General features: G+C 43.1%; 2 protein-coding genes across 2 annotated transcripts in view; one reads left to right on the plus strand and one right to left on the minus strand.

Moving 5' to 3' along the window:
- Window positions 1-2423, minus strand: part of LOC144097969 (uncharacterized) — a 55546-nt gene extending 53123 nt beyond the window's left edge. Inside the window, exons 1-3 of the mRNA XM_077630558.1 lie at window positions 1874-2423; window positions 1115-1648; window positions 116-373 (exon numbers count right to left, since the gene is read on the minus strand). Of these exons, the coding sequence (XP_077486684.1) occupies window positions 116-373; window positions 1115-1648; window positions 1874-2423 (1342 nt within the window). The remainder of the gene's footprint in view (window positions 1-115; window positions 374-1114; window positions 1649-1873) is intronic.
- A 2462-nt stretch (window positions 2424-4885) lies between these two features.
- On the plus strand, window positions 4886-17966 carry LOC144097359 (uncharacterized). Its single transcript, XM_077630098.1, has 6 exons — window positions 4886-4942; window positions 9065-9302; window positions 12050-12108; window positions 12173-12346; window positions 16380-16478; window positions 17822-17966. The coding sequence occupies exons 2-6, from the start codon at window positions 9071-9073 to the stop codon at window positions 17888-17890; spliced, it is 633 nt and encodes a 210-aa protein (XP_077486224.1). The 5' UTR covers window positions 4886-4942; window positions 9065-9070; the 3' UTR covers window positions 17891-17966.
- The last annotated feature ends 3267 nt before the right edge of the window (window positions 17967-21233 follow it).

The following is a 21233-nucleotide window of genomic DNA, read 5'->3' on the forward strand; positions in this document are numbered from 1 at the left end:
AATTTAGGTCAATGTACCCTTCAGCAATGTAGTACAGAGTATTAGAAAAAATTTTAAGGTTACTTAGTGCTATAATGAGTAGAAGTGTAGCCTTTTTACTTTCTCCGCTACTTACCAATGTAGAACGGTTGCTGAGAGTTTGCTGAATCAAACCACTGGTCAGTAAGGCATTTCGTGACCCCAATGAGCACACAATGCATATACTCCACTGTGTGGCCAAACACAATGTTAAAGTGTTTCAGGTGATTCAGTGGTGACTGCCCTTTAAGCCCATTCACAGCATCTTTGATCTTCTCCGCAAACTCCATGTCTTTCGACATCTCCCCTGGGGTCCGCTCCTCACCGACTGTAACACTCATGTACCTTTGGGCCCCTGTTGAAAGGAGAGAAATAGTGTGCATGCTCGATTATTTGCCTGCAGAAAGCAGAATCTACAGGAATTAAGCAATGCCTGCATATGTTTTATGCACTAAACTATTATGAGCAAAAGTAATCGATCCAACTGTCCATGGTGCGAACCATATTCCACGCTGCATGCTGGCGCTGCCTGACGAAACGCTCATGTTGTTGAAAACGTCGCAGTGTGCCAATCTTGACACTAGGAGCACTTCGTCAGGTAGCATCCACATGTATACAGTGCAGTTTGGTTTGGAGTGCAGACTGAAAGCCCTTACTTTTGCTTATGACAGTACTCTTGCTGGGTATAAGTCTCTCACGTGACATTCGCATGACGTATCTAGATGGGGAATTTTAGGCCCGCCTTCAATACTTTGCACCTCATATCTGCTGTCACGGAGAAGTGTGGCACATGATCTATATCACATGTTTCTAATGGCAAATTTTTCAGCAGCCAGAGCTTTCATAAAGTGCACTGACAACTTTGATACAAACTGACCGCTGCAAATGCAACGTTTTTCCTTAGCAGTATTTGAACACCGCTTCAACTTATCCATTTTTTGGTCATAGCCAGCTCAGACAGAACACTCTAAATGCATTTCAGGGCATGTTACAAGCTGTTCAAAATTAAGATATGAAATTATTAAGCATATCCACTAAGTTAACATACATGCACAAGTGTTCAGCCAGATGCAATGACAAATTTGATCAACCATACCTTCGTGAAACTCGGCACAATTGTAGCACCAAGGGCAGCCGAAGAGACCATTGAACTGGACCATGTTGATCACAGATGCTCGGGCTGGCGCATCCACGCAGCAGCACAGTACATGAAGTCCTGATGACAGCAATGTATGACCTGCCTTCCAAGTGATCTTGCCAAACTGATTGATCTCTTCAACAAATTTGGTTAAGAAGGTTCTCATGTACGGGTGCTGGCCGAACCACAGCCCACCTATCAAGCAGTTCTTTAGCCTGTCGCAAGGTGGCAGCTCGTTAATCAAAAACTGGATTGGCCACACAGATGATGACGATGACTTGAATACGGGGCTTCCATCTGTGTTGATAGTGATGGTAAGATCCATCCAGCCAATTTTGCCGCTCTTCCTCAACTCCTCGGCCATAGATCCACTTGTGATGTCCTGCAACAGTGCGGCTCCTCCTTGCTGAATGACTGCCTTTAAGTTCACAAGTCTTTCAAACAATGCAGCCTTTGATTTTGCAAGCAAAGATTTCATCTGTTCTTTCAAATCTAAAATGATGAAAAAATGTCCCCTAGCTTTTAGAACACAAAGTTCCGTGCTAACCTCGCAGTCCGGGCACCTCATTGATGACATTCCGGGCACTGATACAAGCACACTGCCACAGGTGTCACAATAAAAAATCCGCTTCACCAGCCTTTCCTTGCGCGACGACCAAAGCTTTCGGAACACAAACTTTGACCGAGGAAGTACATCACCTTTAAAGCCAAACAGACCATCTATGAGGCGCAGCAGATCATTCAGGGCCTCCCAAGTGAGTCCATGAGTGACGACAAACGCCATTATCATTATTATCGCGGCTGCCTTTGTCGTTGTGGAGCCCGGAATTACTGCTGCCTCAAGCTCGACAAAGTCCGATGCCAGAAACTCGCGTTCGCCGTCGTCGTTTTCGGTTTCTCCCGACGTAGAACTGCTGTCTTCGGGTGTTTCGCCAAGCCGGTCAAAGTCGTCTGTTTGGAACAAATCTTCGTCATCGTCATGCGAGGTGCCGCCTGCCTGCTCATCGTGGGCACTCAAAGTAGGCGAGGCTGGCTGCGCCGCTTGTTCTGCTGCTGGTTGCTCGCCACTTGGAAGGTTCAGCAAATCGCCCACAACGCCTCCGCCGTTGACATCTCCGTCGTTGGCAGCTGACGTCGATGAGGCACAATGCTGAGCGCGAAGCCGCACTTCTTGCTGCCTCCTGTAAAGTGTGGTCTTCGGGACAACAAACGGTTCGTCTTTGTAGAAATAACGCTTCCGTCGTTTCTTGGTCACGTCCCCATCCATAGTAGTCTAAGAAAAACTAAATGAAACAGGCAGGCAAAAAATACCAAACTAGAATGGGAGAAATTGAACAAAATAGCAGCAGAAGGTGACAACAAAGTGACCACTGCTCTATCGGACTTGACCGGTCTTGACTCTTGAAGTCTTGATTGTCTTGACTTTCGCCCTCCGGATACAACCGCGAAATGCGCTGTGCAAAACACTGTAGCAATTTGAAGTCCACTGGGTACCTGCAGTCGGCTTTGTTCTACGCAAAAAAGAACTGTAAAGTTTATAAGTATTCATTAAAATATGCTCCGCGTGCGCGCTAGAAAAAATTGCCTTTTCAAAGCATGGCCATAACAAGCCAAAAGTATCCAAAGGTTCTAGCCATCGTAGCTGTGTTAGGTATTAGGTGCAATTTTTTGGGGTCCCTAGCTGCGCTGCTTTGTTAGCCTACGCAAATATTTCTTTATTATGGAGCCGTTGCTCGCATACGTGCTGTATAAAGACGGTGAAAAGGCCGTCGTGCCAGTCAGCCTAATTAAAGATTATTGCCCAAAATCTACAAAGGACTTGGCGAAAAACAAGTTGGTCTACTGGCGGGACAAAGACGCTCCGGATGGCGGTGATGAAGATTATTATCCTGGCGATATAGAAGAACTGGCTGGTAAGTGACAACAGTATTTTTGTCCACACTAAGAAATCCGGAAAGCAGTCGCGTTGCTACGCTTGTAGGAGGTGTGCAAATTTATAAACTATCGCAGCGCGCGTGACGCTAGTGCATGCGGTACAGCTGCCTTTGAGGGTACCCCTCGCGAGTGCAGGCGGGCGTGACAAGAACTGGAGAGACCAGGAAATGCTAGGCTGTTTGCCCTCGCAGTTTCGTTGGGCAGGGCTTTTTCTGGAGAAAACCCGCAACAGACTGTCGCTAGCATTCATGATGACAGCGGTTTTGTGACTTCATCACAAGTCGCTATCGGGGTACAGCTTTGCTTGCAGGTCTTGCGCGACTTCAACTTTCCGGTAGTCATTCCCACCCGACTGCGCACGTTGCTGAGTCAGCCTATTGTACTCGTCTACTCTAGAGACATAAGAAGAAACACGTGATCAACAAATGTGCAGTGTTGAGCCATGATTACTTACGATACTCATAGATATAACATGCGTGAGTGGACAAGCTAACACATCAGGGAGGGCGCATTGCGCGTATTGTGACAACACAAGCCGCCGCGTCGGCTGAGTGGTTATGGTGCTCGGCTGCTGGCCCGAAAGACGCGGGTTCGATCCCGGCCGCGGCGGTCGAATTTCGATGGAGGCGAAATTCTAGAGGCCCGTGTGCTGTGCGATGTCAGTGCACGTTAAAGAATCCAGGTGGTCGAAATTTCCGGAGCTCTTCACTACGGCGTCTCTCATAGCCTGAGTCGCTTTGGGATGTTAAACCCTGATAAACCATAAACCATATTGTGACAATAAGCGCACAATGTCAGATACCACTAACAAACAAATATTCTATGTTCCTGTCCTCCCTTCACTTCTAGCAGGGGTCTCAAACCCACTGCTATGCCGAACCAGAACGCATTGAGGAAATTTCGTCCCCCATGGGCAAGGACAAAGGGATCAACGTCATTGTTGCATCATGCCCCTGGCTTCCTGCTTACTTAATTTCAGCTTTGGCAGAGTGTAACTCGCTTTCAACAGCCAGCTATCTTTGCCTTGCATGCCGAGAATACTGACGTTTTTCGAAAACTGAAATCGGCATACTTTTATCGGTTTATTTTGGTTTTATCTGAAATGTCGAACCCCTACTTGTAAGTGACGTGCTCAAGTAGCCTAACTGTTTGCAAAGAGAATGGCTTTGGTTCCTGGAGATTACACAGCGACTCTATCCAAATATGATAGGCAGCGTTATGAGGAGAAAACAAACAGCTGGACCCTTTCGCACTGCGGGCAAGCAGCTGCATCCAGGACATTGACTTGTGGCCATGCGTGGTTGCTTCAGGCATCCACTAATTCTGAATGTCAAGAAAAAGCTTCATTACTCATAAACAACTGAAGTTGTGGAAGGCGCTGAGGCCTACAACTTGTAATGAGCGACTGGGTGCACGAGCCGTCAGTGAAGGAAGCGTCGGCTGACACCATAGTCATGGTAACAAAAGACATGGTAACAAAATAATCACAGCTTTGTCATGTTAATTACCACTTCAAGCATGCACAATTCTGGTGTTGGACAGCTCTTAATAGGCACAAATTATTTCTTCAAGGTAGAGATTAACCTTGCATCACTCATGTATAGAATGGCAAGCTGCTCCAGCATGTATTACATAAATCCACGGCTGACAATAATATTTGAAATTGTTCTGCTAATTGTACACTGCTTTGTTCATATGTTGTATAGTTTCATGAGTATTATGTTTAATTGAGATGTCTATAATGCAGCAACGGCAGAAGAACTGGCAAAAAAACTGAACAAGCGAAGTATCCGGTGGCCGAAGCATGTGTTTGATGATGCTGCTCATGAAGCTGCTCAGCAAAGTGCTCAGGTATCCGTCTGTCAATTTGCAATACTTCAGTGGCCAAGTTATTGGAGCATCTGCTTCACATGTGGGAAGTGTGGCATTCAATTCTTAGTGATGCCGGGAACCTGTTGTTGATACAGTGGGTAAAAGCTTTCCTCTGGCCGGGGGCTTCCCACTTTGAGTAAACAGTCACTTTCATTAAGCGAAACAACTTTGTAGCATGGCACTGTTTGGCCAAAGCCGACCTTGCATCAGGAAAAGTGTCATTAGCAGCAGCTCTTTCCTCTGTTCTTCGCTTTCGAATATTTCGTAGTGCATCTTATGTATTTGCTTGCCTATTTTAGCTGTGTGCTCCATTGTGGATTGAAAGATTGAAGTACAAGCGAGTGGGGAGATGCGCAAAGGAAAGGAAGCAGCCTGTGTATGATCAGTATTCGTAATTTATTCTAATGGGCTCCAGTCAAACCTCGGTGGGAGGCTTATCAGGCCTTCCTGACAATAATGTCCTTTGTAGCCTAAGAATAAATCGGGTACCTGAAGCCTGGCCGACGAACTAGTGCTAGCTTTGGCAGTTTTATCAATCCTTGACCATTAAAGACCTTGTATGTAACAGTAATCTGTGAGTTCAACTCTTGTTGCAGATTACATTTGGAAGACCAGCAATTATTTGAGAATTCAGGGAAAATAATAGAGTTATACTCAGTGTGCACAAGCTGTCTGTAAAGAGACACTGAATGGGAATACTAAGAAAAAGGGGCCTTGACAGCCTATTTTCACGCATACCCTGCTTATCGCATTTAATTCTCAACTCGTTTAATTAAAATTCCCCCAACTTTCAGTTGATTCTGTGCGGCAAATATTTTGAAAATGATTTTTTTCTGTTTCTTCTGCGAACTGCTTGCTGGTCTGGCAACAACCTCTGATCGCTGACGTTAGAAGGGCATGCGCACCCCGCGTTGTCTGCTGCGCGCTGTTGAGGTGCTTGCATGCACGTCATAGACGGCGGTCGCTCGAAAACTTTTCTTTTTTTTTTTGAGCTTATCCAAATAAAATACATTTTCAGTGTTTTCTTTTCGGAAGCCGTCAGCTTAGTACGCTAGCTGAGAAATCCTTAGGAAAGCAGACTTGCTTGTGGCACCCCTTTTCTGATTGTTGAGGAAACAGAAATCGATGGACCCCTGCTTTATTATTTACGCTCATAAACAAGTTATTTTTATGTTATGAGTGTGGTTTCTTTTGAGCAGTCGAGTGCTTTTGTATGCGAAAAGCGGCACGTGCCGTGCATTGCATGCCTTCGCCGATGTGCGCCGTGAAAGCCGCGTCGTTTTGTAGCTGGATACCAGTTTGTTGTCCGCTATTCATCGGCTTGATAATTAAACTCAAACTATCACAAGGTGGCACTGGAGTAACCTTGAGGCACGAAAGGAGCAGAGAAAAATGCCGAATGAGACGGCTTCCCGCTGCATGTGTGCATTTGTAACATACATTCCCTTCGGCTCATAGAAGCCTTTTGCAGGAACCAAGCCGCTTGCAAATCCCTACGCGACTCGAATGTTTTCACTGCCCACACCGATGAATGGTCGCCGCCGTCTAGATGAGTGCTTGAAAATGATAGCACATCATTTAGCGTTTACTGTGCGTGCGCATTGCTGCCTAGGAATGCGATGATCACAACAACATGTAGCCCCGCGCTGGGATTGTTTACATAGCTGTGCGCAAACAGTACTGCTTGGCATAAAACTCAAAGTTGGCTCTCCTTATCTTAAATATTACGTAGTATTGCTCGCAAATTGTAGCTTTCCTCGTCTACACACTATGATAACACTGCAATAAGCACCGCTGATGCTATGTCGCCTGCTTGGGAAACGCCTCGCATAGGACTGGCGCTTCCCGCTGAATGCATCTGCTTCCTCTTATGTCATCAGTATTTGATTTTAAAGCGCTTGAGCTAAAGATAAGTTTGGACATTACTTGAAATAATGAAAACTACCAGATTTGTTGTCCACAGTCGACGCCGACTGCTGCTGCCGGCTGCCTTCAGCACATGCTGTGAACACCGGGTCACATATCGACACTTCCCCTTTATTGTACTCGCACCCTGCGATGTAGGCAGTCGTCGCTTTGAGGGCACTGTAGCCAAAGTTAAGCTCAACAGCTATTTAAGGTGCTAAAACTCGCGAATTCGCTCTTTGCAATCGCCGAAATCGCACACACGAATCCTGCGTACTCGCTAGGCCTCGTCACGAAACGGGCCGGCGGTCCACCGTTGACCGAAATTCAAGATTATGGCGAAAGTTCCTTACTGATTAGTAATAAAGTGTGAAGTTATGAAATGCAACCGCTCGGTTTGCTTTTTTCGATGTGGATAAGGTACACAAGCGCTGTCTTTCGGGCCGTCTATTCACCGGGTGTGAAGCTTTCGCTCGGCCGCACAAGCCTAGGCGACGGCGATTAGTGGCACCGTCGTGCGGCTTTTTCTGTCCGTGTCGCTTGCCTCGCTGATAGGTTCTATGCGCAGGCACCGAATAAAAGCACATCTTCGCTCGTGCACGAACATCGCGCGTATGTCGCCGTGGCTAGCATCAGGTCCAATAAGATTTAAAGTTCTTAAGTTTAGTAAAATATGTCATATCAACTAGCCCCACCACACTCTGCCAGTTCCTACTACGTTCACTCTTTTTACATTACTGCGATACGGGGTCATTGGTCCTGCTGGCGTCGTCGTCGGTATAGCTTGACAGACTAGTGCGTCAGCGATGGCATTTGCATACCGACCAGCCAACCGATCGCCGTAGCATCGGCCTAGTGTAACCGGACCCTATACCGAAGAATGAAGAATAACTGCGTTACAATTATTAACGCTTGGCCTTGTGCAGACGAGACTGTGGCATTTCAGCTCTGCCAAAACATGCTGACCTTTCTCTGAATGCTCGGTTCAGGTATTTATCTACAAATGAGGCAGTGAGTACAGCATCCTTTATGTTTTTTTCATTTAATGTTACCTCTCCACATTTCATGAGAGTGAGCATAATGATTTGACCAAGCATATTCAGGAAACTGCCTAATTCAAGTATTCGAGGGACTCCGGCGCTGGTTCATCACAGACTCGCGAGTTTGGTTGTTTATGCATACGTACCACCTTTTCAATGGTGAGGATTTTATCCTTCATAGCATGCCCGTACAGGAGAAAACAATACATTTTATAATTTGAGAATGCCACAAGCGCGCGGAAAGAAGCCTGTTCAAAGGCTTAACCGAGAACTGAACCGCTTGACTGTCTGCCGAGCAAACAAAACGGAGTGTAAATCTGTTGCAAGCATACCATTCTAAACATGCTCATAGCATGGCTGCACACAGGGTGGATGCACAGAATGCAAGGTAAAAGTCTCTGTAGTGACATTCCTGTCTCACCTTTCTGTCCATCATCTGGTTTGCGCTGTTTTTATGTATTTCACATTCTTGACTGCTTGGCCGTGCGTCGAACCACTCAACCAATTGTTACTGGCGAAGCAGGCACGCCACGAGCTTCAGTTTCTTGAATCTGCATGGGGTGTTACCACAGGTGCTTCACTTGGAGGCAATTTTCTGACTGTCATCATCCTGAGATGTTAATCTATCAATCTATCAGAACTTAATGTTCCCATCTGGTTTCCCTTTAATAGTGACATTAAAAGGCAGTTATGTGTTTAAATATAGTGACATCACCTGTTGATTTGCTTCTTAATAGCAAAATCATCCACAAATTGAAATTCTTCACTGGTTGATAATGAGTTTATGGCATTAAAATGTTATTATCTGTTTTGTCGAGATGCAACCATGTGGAGTCAAAATGGTCACAGAAATTTTCTTCACCTCATTCGCATAAAAGCCTTGCGTAGGATGATGCACAGAGTTGGTTGGGCAACACTTCTTGTTTTTTGTAGTCAGACAATTGCAGACTACTTGCAAGTTGGTTATGCTGTTTGGAAAGTACTTCTAGTGGGCCCCATGGTATGTGTGCTGAAAGCAAGAAATTGCACCATAATTATGGTTATTCTTCCATTTTATCTCGTTCTTAGAAGTTAGTTTTTTATGGGACTGGAAATTTGCCCATGAATGTGCTTTAGAATGATAGTAATAAGATGTATATGTTCCTTTTCATTTCAGCAGGTTATGAGCCAAAAACAAAAAAAGGCCCAGAAAAAGGAGGCTTGCCACAAAAAGCTGAGCTTTTCTTTTGAAGAAAGCTCTTCTTTAGATGAAGACCTCATGGAGAAGAGGGCACTGGATGGAAAAAAAAAAGAAATAGAAAACCTACAATTGGAAATTAGGTCCCTTAGAAAAAAGCTGTCACAGGAACGCCAACGAAACTATGACCTGCAAGAAGTGGTCATAAAAGGAATTGGTGAGGCACATAACTGTTTGCATCTCAAGAACAAAATTGGTGCATGAGAGATGCAGTGCCAACATTGTTTGCTGAGGTGTTTCTTTGTCAGCGTGGCTGCTGTTAGTTCCACGTTTATAGCAACTATTCTTAGCAAGCATGTATTTGGGCTTTTAGAGAACATTAGGCAGGGGCAATGCATGCTTTGACTAAGATGCCCTATCATAAATGAGGTGGTGAGCCTTGTGAAATTGAGTTCTTTGCCTCAGGGTCTTGATAATATTTTCATTGCTGACTTTCTGGTGGGTAAAATTCAAAACGTTGTGGCGGTATTTGCTGTGAGAAATTCCGTTTTATCTTTTTGAGTAGTATATGAGTGCAGGTGTATAGTGGAATGAGTGGTGGTGTGTAGTGCACAGAAGAATGAGTGACGGCTTCCAGCCAATGATGATGCAATCAAGATAACATGACATATCTATTTTGCCTCATTTCCAAACGGGCATCAAGTTTGGTGCTGGCATTGTCTTTGCCTGAGGTCTACTTCATTGCTCGTTTTTAAAGGGGGACCCACATGGAGCGAACTTGCACTGCAGAACGCCAACGCTCTTCCGCCGTGCAACACCACAAGCGGCGGAAAATGGGTGGCTGCCACCAGACCGCTGCTGCAAGGATTTAAAAACGGCGTGATTCCATATGCTTAGTAAAATGCTGAAAAGAACAGGTGTGCATTTACAATTAACCTATTGATTCCATGATGACAAAGAGGACGAATTATTCTTTGTGACCCCTTACTGAACCAAAATAGTTAACCTATTTGAACCTCTTGCACTTCCTGACATCAACCGACGTGTAGTGGCTAAGCCTAGCAGCTTTGCAAATCCAGAATTCTGAAAATCTGGCGCGTTTCATAGCAAAAATTTTGTGCTGCGGGCACCTTCTGACAAAGCGAAAGCTTCGTGCGACTTTTGTTTGCCGTGAACCTGAGGCACAGTGTAGCGGTAACGACGAGTTCGTGGTGAAGCGAGAGGCCGCTTCGGCAGGTGCGGCCATGTTGTAGAAGCGGACGGAAGTCTGACGCGGTCGCACCCTGATTGGTCCGCGCTGACAGCCCACGTTGGCCGCTTCCGGCGAGCGGCTGACTGCCGGGCGGATATATCTAGCCCGGCTTGATCAGCTGCGAACGGCCGCCCCGCCGGACGCCAGTTTTTTGCAAGAAAAATGCTCCATGTGGGTCGCCCTTAAGACTGCTTGTTGTTGAATTGGAGCTTCACGAATAGCACTGTGTCGTAATTTGTCATTCACCCCACTGGTCAAACAGATATGCTAAGGTGTGCTTAGAATGGGAGGTGTGAAAAGTGCAGTACATTCACCATTGAGAGGAGTAGCCTGCTTGCACATGAATGTCACTAGGGCAAAATCAAGAGCTGCCATCTAGGGCGCTGGCACCACGCTAGCGGGGAGGCAGCTTGGAAGTATGAACAGCATGTGTGCACACTTGGTTAAGTTGGCGATGTAGGTATCTCATGTAGGATTGTGATATGGTGATTCATGAGTATAAGAACATGACAGTGATTTTGCTCGATAAAATGCATGACACTCGGCACCTTGAAGAGCCGAGTGGCGCCTCTCGCCATTGAGGGATTTGACAATGTCGCTCTGTATAAGGTTGCGATTTCGAACTTTACATTACAAAAGTTTTTCTCTTCGTCGCACCTGTCTAAAAAGATAGGGTTGCTATGTTTACACACAAGTACCCTAAAGGAGACGAGTGTCAGGAAGAGAACTCTCTCATTCATGAAAGGTGCAGTTTCAACATGTTTATATTTAATCTAAATAAAGTGAATGCTCCTGAAATGAATTATAATTACCCATGCTGTGCTGCAATTCTTGCAATGTTTAAAATAAAGTAATTGGGAACTGCATGCAGTCTTGATGTGGGTATTTCTTTTCTATAGGCAGGTCACATAAGCACAGAAGTAAAAAAAAAGCACAGTACAGCAGATGAAAAGAAATTTTGGCACAGTGTTAAGTGCTCTGGGATTAATGTGGCATCCTTTAGGACAGCAACTTGAGTTCAGACATCTTGAGAGTTAATTCAGTATAATGCAGATGACCATGCACACTACCAACGCAATGAGCGGCCATATTTTTCTGCTCTACAGGGATTTCTCTCCTATGTGAGCTTAATCTCGAACTGAGCTCAAAGAAAAATAAAGCCCCGTGATGTGTGAAATGCGCAGTCGCAATAGTTAATTTGTAAAAAGGTTTGAAGACCTTAAGCTGCTCTGTTCCCTTGTCAGGTCATTCATGCATTCAAGGGCCAGTTTTGCCTGGCCGGTTTTCACACCTCCCCTGCTATGCACCCCAGTTATGCAGTCTTGCTGAGTGCATTCGTATGCGATACAGTGTATATTGAAGTATGAAATTGGATAAAAATAAGCAGAAAACTTACTGGCTTGAAGAAATGTTATTTTCATGGCCTTCTTGGATTTTTTTTAATTGGAAACAGGCTTGTTTCTTATGTTGCACACAAGCGGTATGTACAGTGTCTCTGCTTATGGGTGCAAAAAAAAAGATTACAAAGGCCATCTGTAATGGCAGAAATTGAGAAGTATTCATTATGTGAACACTCAGTTTAACATGTTGCAGAAATCGCATTTTTTGTCTCCAGATTTTGCGGTTTTGTTTTCATCATTATTCTGTTTTCACTTGTGACGGGGTGTTGAAGCTATCTGTTTGGCATGAATAAAAGTGCTTTCATCGTGCAGGAGAGCTGCAAGAACACCTGAAGAAAAGAAAAACCTGCCAGTGCAGTGAACAGCAACAGGTATGTGAAGTGTAGTGAGATTCAATACTGGCATATACAAGGGCATTTTTAATTTGTCTTGTAGGTGTGCAACTCAGACATACCGGCCACGAGGGAGCCTGAGCTAGGCTCAGAATCACTTGGGGCACGAGACGTGCCAGGTGAAGGGCTGGCAGAGCTGACTGCAGCTGCACCAACTGCAGTAGAGGCTGCTGCCTCCAGCAGTCCGAGCCCAGCACAGCAGGGGCTACCAGTGCAAGTGAGTGGCACACATGATATATACAGTTAACGACCATTATTACCTTGTAGTGCCAAAAGAGAGGTAATGGTATTTGGTGCACTGAATGTTGTTCAGTTAGTAGGACAAGTCTTCCAGTGTGATGGGTAGAAGATCAGCCCATTTGCCCTGAGTAATATTTTCGTTGTTTTATCATAACTGAGTGTTCATTATAACTATATGGCTGTTATAAGTAAGCCTGATTGTGTTGGGAAACAAGTTCTTATTTAAATCAATATTTTTAACGAAAGAAAACTACTGGCCCTAACTATAGTTCGTGGAAACATACATTGGCAGTGTGTTTTTAGAATATATTGAAGTCAACAGTTTGACGGAAACCCATCTGGTCGGGATGATGCATGACAAAAAATATATGATGCCGACCAAAAGAGCGAAGACAACTACATTTCGCCTTCCACGCGGCAGCCTTGTTCACAGTGAGGGCAAAAGGTAGAGTCGACGTCTTAAAGGGGTCATGACATGGTCTACCAACAAATCGTGGTTTTACATTGCAGGTACTAGCCACAACATTGTTATGCATGCCTAAAAAAGATGCGGAGCTGGACTTGCGCTTTTCAAGTGGCAATTTCAATTAAAGCTATCAGCTCTAAGCCCCTCCCCCTGACAGCAACAGCCATATTGAAGCAGCCTGAGCTATGTCATAAACCGACAGTGCCGTTGTCTGCTGCAAGACTGCCGCGTGCACGGTTGGTGCGGAGCATTGTGTTCGTTCTTCGTTCAGCCCTCATTGTGAACAAAGCTCCTGTGTGGTAGCTGAAATATCTAGTTCGTCATTCTTTTGGTTGGTGTTGATTATTTTTTGTTGCGTTTTTAGAAAACAAGATGGCATGTAGCGTATCACTTTCCAAATTTAATTTGCCATTTGGCAGGACATTCTTTGTGCCCTGTCAAATATGTCCTGTCTTTCACTGCAGTGGTGAAAAATCCTCTTATTAGTTATTATTTCTGGGCTGCACTTCCCATGCAAGGTGTGTTAATGCCTTGTGTGGGATAATTGATTTTGCTGTTGATCTGTTACTTCTCGAATATAATTAAAATTTTCCAGTCTTTCTTATCGTTTGTGTCATCCTTGTGTCGTTCTTGTTGTTGTTGTATGGGGTTTTATGGCGCATATGCAACTATGGCTATCATGCGCCAAACACAAGGTTAGATGATGCTATGTCAAGTGTACAGAGGTTACATTATAATAGATTTAAAACACTGGCTTTCTTTAGAAACTTACAAACAAGTGAAAATTCGACGAGTGTTTGCTCGCCTAAAAGCAATGCGGGATGAAATGGAATGTGTTCATTGTAAAATACCGTAAAAACTTTTTGTCTAAGTTCTTCGAGATGCGAACAAGAAATTGAAATGTGATTTACTGTGAGCTCTTCACCACACATTTCACACACAGGTTTGTCTTTTTTTGTTAATAAGAAGTTATGGGTGATGTGTGTGTGACCTATGCGTAAACGACATAAAATTACTTCGATAAAACGCTCTTTATGGTGGCATGATTACCATTCTTTTATAATGGGCTTTATGGTATGCAGCTTGTTGTGTCCTTCATTTTCCCAAGAAGCTTGCCACTTGTCTCTTAGTCTGCTATGCACTAACTTCATGTAATCCCTAGGAGGCAAATTCACATGTTTTATTTCCATGGTTCTGGTTTGTGCAGCACACATGTCGGCTCTCTCATTGTCCTGAATGCCAACGTGACTGGGAACCCAGCACAATTTTATAACATGTTTTTGTGTTGTGACCTTTACTATATTATGCATGATGCTTCCAATCAGTGGCTCCGTGGCATTTTTAGAGTTTAATGCTGTAAGGACGCTCAGTGAATCTGTATAGATGATGCTGTTTTTGATGTTTTCATTTGTTATTTTCTGCACCGCAACACTAATAGCATAACACTCCGCGGTGAAAACTATAGCACATGAGGGAAGTCGTACTGCATTTTCATTTTTTCCTTGTATTACTGCGCTTCCTACATGAGCATGAGTTTTTGACCCGTCAGTATAAAATGGAGTGTAATTTCTGTGTTTTTCTTGTAGTGCTAGATATTCTTGTATTATCTGGTCGTGTGGTGTACAAGTTTTCCTGAGGCGTGTTAGTGTGACGTCACACACTGTGGGAAGAGTGTACCACGGTGGTAGCGCTTCGCATCTTGGGGCAATATTTTTAATTTCATTTAGTATGTTTAGTGCTTGGCATTTTTCTTCGAAGCGCAAGAGCAACGGCTTAATTGCGTGAGGCTTGTTGTTGAGTATTCTGGATGGGCATTTCGTGACGATTGAGTAACAGAGATGTTTGGGGTGAGAAAGGATTTTGAGGATGTATGTACAAGTTAGTGCAGTTCTTCGATCTTCTAAGGAAGGTTCATTCGTTTCCACATACAGACTTGCTATTGGTGAAGTTCTGTAAGCACCAGAAGACAACCTTAAACCAAGATTGTGGATAGGATCTAGTCGTTTTATGTAGGACGGTCTTGCTGAGCCATATACTATGCACCCATAGTCTAACTTAGAGCGAACCAGAGAACGATATATATGTAATAGGCATGCCCTATCAGATCCCCAGCGTTTTCTTGACAGTAGTTTTAGCACATTGAGGGCTTGGGAAGCTTTTTTCTTTAAGGTGTTTATATGTGGCAAGAAAGTGAGCTTTTTATCGAAAGTTATCCCTAGAAATTTATGCTCTTGTTTGACAGGTAATTGGGTTTGGTTTAGATATATTGTGGGGTTGGCCTGTAGGCCTCGTCTCAAAGAGAACAGAACCGCTACTGTTTTCTGAGGGGAAAATCTAAATCCATGAGGAGCTGTGTATTTAATAGCCACATATGCAGTCATGCAAGGATTTTTTTTTCTGTTTTGGCCGGTCACGGGCTTGAATAGAGTAATCTATCTCAGTAACTAGTTTTCCCGAGAAGATGCACGTTACCCTTTTAATTACTCCACACAGAATGATGAGATGGATAGCTGGCATCTTCTCAAAAATACATTTGTTACCGCAGTGGTTATTACTAATAATTCAAAAGTTATTCTAATAGCAATGCTCGAGTTCTGTATGGGGATATTTTTGTAGATTGTTGGCTAGCATTCGATGTTCGTTTGGCTGGGAAGTACTTAAAGCTGTAACTGAGCACTTCACTTTTTTGGAAGTTATTTCAACAATCTGCGCTCCACCGTGTCATGCCAGCCATTTTGTTTGTTTACATTTTTCAGATTTGCGGTTGACTCTGTCCTTGGCTGGACTTTGATGGCTAAACTTAAGTGCTGCAGAATTGCCAGAAATAATATTTGAAGCCTTAATATTGCCCAGAAATGTTCTTAACAGCTTTTGAAACAGTACGCAACAATTTCAAGCACGTTTTATGGGCGCTGATGTCTTTTAATTAGACTTTTTTCACCAATTGTCATTACCATAATTTGCAAATGACATTATTTTTTACCATGTAGGACCAAAAGAGACCGAATGACATTAATTTAGTGACATTAAAGACAAGAACCCTACATCTGTGCACCACCACCACGCAGATCCCATCGCATCGATCACCCTCTTCGAAGTTCTGCACCTGTGTGCCGGTGCCAACGTCTTTACCAACTCATTATTTTATTGAGTAGCTACTGACTGTAGACGGCCTTCCCTATCATATCGCTGCCATAACTTGCCCATCATTGTTTATGACTGCTGTCACTGGTGCACCATTATCCCACCCTTTATGTAACACCCCATTTGGGATCTTTAATGAAAATAAACTGAAGGGAAATTTGTTAGTGTGGCAGGGGTATTAGACTACTACCTTTTCATTCTTTACTCAATATGAAACCCTCATGTCTGCTTATTGCAAAGGTGCTGTCACATAACTTGCTTGCATAGCAAATAACCTAACACCGTGATGAACTTTAATTAAAATTTAAATAAATGGTAATAGTGCACTTTACTTGCAGAGTTCTTGATTAATACCTGTGTACAATAATTGGGAACTGAAATGACAATTTTATTTTTGCAGGCGCAGATTTATGTGCCCACTTCATCGGTAATCGCCCAGGAGCGGCAAGGGGCCCCAAGAGGAGGCGACACACAGAATGGTGGTAGAGAAAACGAGGAGGTACAGAATGGAGATTTTCATTTTTACTCGCAGCTTTAATGAATGGAATAAGGTTCAGGCCATCAGGTGAATTAACAAAGCCTGACAGTCAGGATGAGCTTGGAAAGAACATTCAGGTCTGATAATCGTCACCCATTAATTTTATATGTTGTTGTTAGTGGTGTGGATGTACGAAAAGTTACTACAGTATGCGTTAATTATGCCTATGTTATCATAAAATGAATTTTCAAGCCCAGCTCCACTGAACAAAAATTTTGTTGAAGTGAAAACAAGCCTGAAAAATGGTTGTTTGTGGCAAGAACTTTGTTGCATTATCTTCTATGGCTAGCTAACAGGGAATTACAAATATTTCGCTTGATTTCGTTTAGGGGGTTAACTGGAGATGGCTCACAAGAGAGATGTGCTTGTATAGAACTTTTATGAGCGTATCACTCGTAAAAGAAGCTCGAAAGCAGTCATAGAGACAGGCACTTTGTACCTGTTCTGATGAGGAACTGTAAACAAGATTAAAAAATGGAAATTCTTAGGGCTGCACTGATGGCCTGCATTTCCTCAGGCTTCGGAACTGTTGTGGTCTACAAGTCATAACTTCCTCTTATTCCTTATCGTAGCCCAGCTGCTGCATGCACTATGGTTAGCATTAGCACTGTATGAAGATTAAAACAGTTTTTGTTGATTATCAGTAACCAATATTTTACTTGATGATGCGCTTTTTCTTAGTGTGTCTGACATACCTTACTTCAAAATTTTTTTAGGTGCACTTGGCCTGTGGGGTGACCCTCCCTAGAGGGAAATGGGCTTACCTGCAGACACAGCCCAAGGACTCTCTCTTTGTGCGGGAAATGGCAAAGGCTCTATGGGGTATGAAAGAGCTCTACAATAGGAGCATAACCGGTAGGCCCTGCCACCGTTTCCTGCACAAAGAGGGAATTCCTGAGCTACCAGAGAGGCGGGCTCTTACGCCCGAAAAACTCAAAGCTCTCCGAAGTAAGGTTATTCATTGTAAATTATTTCTCTGCATGTTACTCTTTTCTCATTCACATTTTTGGAGACTGTAATGCATTAACACTTGGTCCTTGGAGTTGCATATAATACGAAGTTTATTGGAGGATTCCATAATTGTAGGTACAAACCTGTAACTAACCAGAGGGAAATAACCTTCTCTGCTATGATGACGACACTTGTCACCCTTTCAAAGCATATGGTGCAAGAAACAGTCGGAATCAATATAGTAGAAAGTAATTATAAGGGTCCATTTTTTTCATCTTTCAGTACCATAAAAAGCGCATAGATTGCATCAGTTTCCAAAACTTTGTGTACTCAGTTATTTTTACTGTTTTCAGCGGCCTTCGAGATGCACATGGAAAAGCATCCCAGCATCAAAACGAGGGAGGAGCGCTTGCGCAGCATAAATAGATCCCTTGGCGACATGCTGAAAGTGCTGAAAAATTGAGTGGCTACATATATGAATTAAAGATATTTAAAGTACTTTGCTTAGCTGTACATTTTAGCAGCACTTACACTGGCAGTGAGTGCTGTTCATGCATGTCAACACATACATGTAGAGTCATATATGGAGAAACGTTTGCATGATGTGGGTTTGCAGAAAAATATTTCTTTAGGCGAAGCAAGACAATCAAAATCATTGGATCATGAGGGCACATGCGTGCTCCATTTGCAAAAATACCAGCTGACTGCATATTGAGACCATGCAGAAATAATTTTTTTTTCTCGAATATGCATCCGACAAAATTTTGTCTATATACTGTACATATTTCCGTCTCACTGTGAATTTTTACTTCTGCAAATAATATTCAATACGAATATAGAACTGTATAGTTGCCTCATATTGCTAAAAGCTGCATGCATGCTGTTGCATTCCCACAGTGTGCATTTGTAATTCGGGCTGAATCGCCCTCCACATGGTAGTGCGGAGTCCGCACAAATATGTGGAGTCCACCGCTTACGGACTGCTGTGGAGTCCGTTCAGTTAAACTGTACGGAGTCCATAACAGGCGGAGGTCCATAAGAATCCGTCAAGTACGGATGAACGCGGATACCCGTACACTGTGGAGTCCGTAGTTCCATAATTCCGTACGTATGGATCCGCTTTCTCCGTTGTATGGAAATTTTCGGTAGGGAGGGCAGGTGTGACGCACGTAAGCTATGCTTCGTTACTTGTCAATAAATTATCTACCTTCCGGCGCAGTTCCATCGACAACTGTTTATGTTTGCAAAAGCGATCCGATAGCCTAATGGATGTGGCGCTTTCTAAAGGCTTCACAGCGACTGTATTATGCAAGTCGGGGGCACAGCAACACGTCATGCCATAACAGATGTGCAGTAAAACTTTAAGCTATAAGTAGGGATGGTCTTTGCCTAAAGCCATTCTGATGCGCATTTCATTTGGCGAAAGGCTTTGAAGAAGAATGCATGCTGAGCGGCGATGTCAAAGTAATGTTGAGGTACAGTTTTGAAAGAATTTGAGATATGGCTTATAGTTTGAATCGCTGAGTTCCGCGAAAGGAAACCATTTTATTGGATGTCATGTCATATGTTAAGTTGTGCGTGACGTTTACCGTTCACGGCGCGCATCGGGGATGCACGAAGAGCCAACTTGTATATTAAATATAGCTTATAATTTATTTTTAGCCAAGTAGACTAATTAGTAGATAATAGAGTAGCCTTAATACACCTTCAATGATATGAAACGTGGTTCAATGCACATCGCAGTGTGATAGGAGCGTTTTCGCTAGCTGCATGAATAATTATAACACGGGAAAAAAATTGCCGTGCTGTGTTGTAGACACATTTTTTAATATTCGCTTAATGTTCCCTGAGTCTATACACATAGCAGTACTCATTTAAATGTTGAGGGTATAATATACCTTCACCGAGGAGTTCAAAATGTGTGAGACAGCTAATAATACCTTTTGCAAGGGTGAGTCTAGCGCAAACGACGTTAGGATCTTGATGCTAATAGTTATATCTCACCTCTCAATCCTTAGATGTATACTATATGAGCCATGTTGTATATATCGGAGCAACTTCGTCGTTGGTCACGGTATTTCTAGCAAAACCAAAATTTGGAGTAGCCTCCAACGTAGACACCACACAGTTGCTCCATCAATCACCAACATCTAAACTCTAAAGACGAGTAATCTTATATGCGAGGACAAAGAGAGTAAGCTGGCATCACTTTCATGGGAAATCATGTATGGTGCCCAAGTTCCGGAGAGAATTCTTATTACTAAATATGCGGAATGCCTACTTTTGGCAATGGAGGTATATGTCCACTGAAAAGCATAGTAACTTGCAGTTAGCATTTTTGGGAGAAGGCTTTCAATTGCGGAACTGGAAGCCTCAAGGTTAGCAAATAGAGGAGGTTGAAATCTCGGTTAAAATCTTACTAATTGCAAGATCTTCGCAAGTGTTAAAAAAGGTGATTTGCATTTATTTCCAACCTTAAACATTCCGTATGTTTATGGATGGAACTCGAGCTGAGGGATTGGCCAGCGTACGCTGCCACGTATAGGTAGTGCGCTTGAGGACAGCTTAGTCTCTTTTTACTTCTTTATTGTTTGGAATGCACTATGCTATGTAAAGAAGTGATCATTGTTCACTTCCTACCGTCTAAAATGTGAGTATATTTAAATGTTGAGACTATCAATAAAAATTACAGTTGTTCCATGTGAGCAAATTCTTAACAAAGCGCTTCGATGCACAAGCCATGTTTCATGTTTAACGTTCTCAAACAAAATCTTTCAGAACTTGAAAATTGTAAAATACTGTTATGAAAATATTGGAGGTAGTGGTCCAGTCTTCTGATATGTAGCAATATCTTTCTTTTAAAGTGCATCCATCGAGCGCATCTTATAGTTAAGGCTGCCATAGAAAATCAAAGCAGAACTCTTCTGACGTTAGCAATAACGTTAATCGAAAAAAAAAGGGAATCACTCTGCTCAGGAGATCTGCGGATAGATTGAATGTTGTAGCAAATCATACATTACATAAAAAAATTGCATTCATAAAAGGTTTCCCGCTCAAATAACCTTTTGTCTACAATTGTTGAATATGATAAAGCTGAATGAAGGTGATATTTATACCTGGTGGAGAAATTCCGCCGTGCTCTGTTATAGACATATAGTGCTTTAAGAACTGTCCTTATATGTAGTCAAGAAAAATTCTACTGTAATGAGCACATATACCCTTTCGTATGCCGCCCCTCTAAACTGAATGCTAACATAATTTAGGAGTTACATGTCTGTTAAATCATAGTTGTTCTAACATTTTCCTAGCTATAAACGATATTTCATGTTTTCGTGCTTACTGCTATACAGACATATTTAAAATGCTTCCATACTCATTTGACGCTCATCCCTCTATAGAAATAAGGAACTAGCTACTACGAGAGAAAGTGGTAAACAGGCGGCAGGTAGATGGTATTTTTGGCAACATAAAAAGAAGGAAGCAAAGTGAACAAGGTAGTGTGAGCTTCAAGGTGCTTAACCAACGTTATGACGCAAGGACTAATCTTCGTCTGGGCAAATTGCTCACCAATAGTGAAATTAAATGCGGCCTTCATTCCAAAAATAAGACCTGGTGAAAGAGAGGAGGGTGTGATGTGGAAAGAGGGCTAGAATGTGGGTCATGAACGTCGATATCTTGTATAGGCAGGATGCCTGCTAGAGAGTATTAAACGATTATCTGCAAAGCTGGTATGAAGAAATACGCCAGCTCACCAGAAAGGAAGCC

Source organism: Amblyomma americanum, chromosome 7, assembly GCF_052857255.1.
Source record: "Amblyomma americanum isolate KBUSLIRL-KWMA chromosome 7, ASM5285725v1, whole genome shotgun sequence".
Lineage (NCBI taxonomy): Eukaryota > Metazoa > Arthropoda > Arachnida > Ixodida > Ixodidae > Amblyomma > Amblyomma americanum.

Coding starts and splice junctions, on each gene's coding strand:
- LOC144097359 (XM_077630098.1), top strand. CDS start 9,071: ATGAGCCAAAAACAAAAAAAGGCCCAGAAAAAGGAGGCTTGCCACAAA. Junction 9,303..12,049: donor AGTGGTCATAAAAGGAATTG/GTGAGGCACATA, acceptor TTCATCGTGCAG/GAGAGCTGCAAGAACACCTG. Junction 12,347..16,379: donor AGCAGGGGCTACCAGTGCAA/GTGAGTGGCACA, acceptor TTATTTTTGCAG/GCGCAGATTTATGTGCCCAC.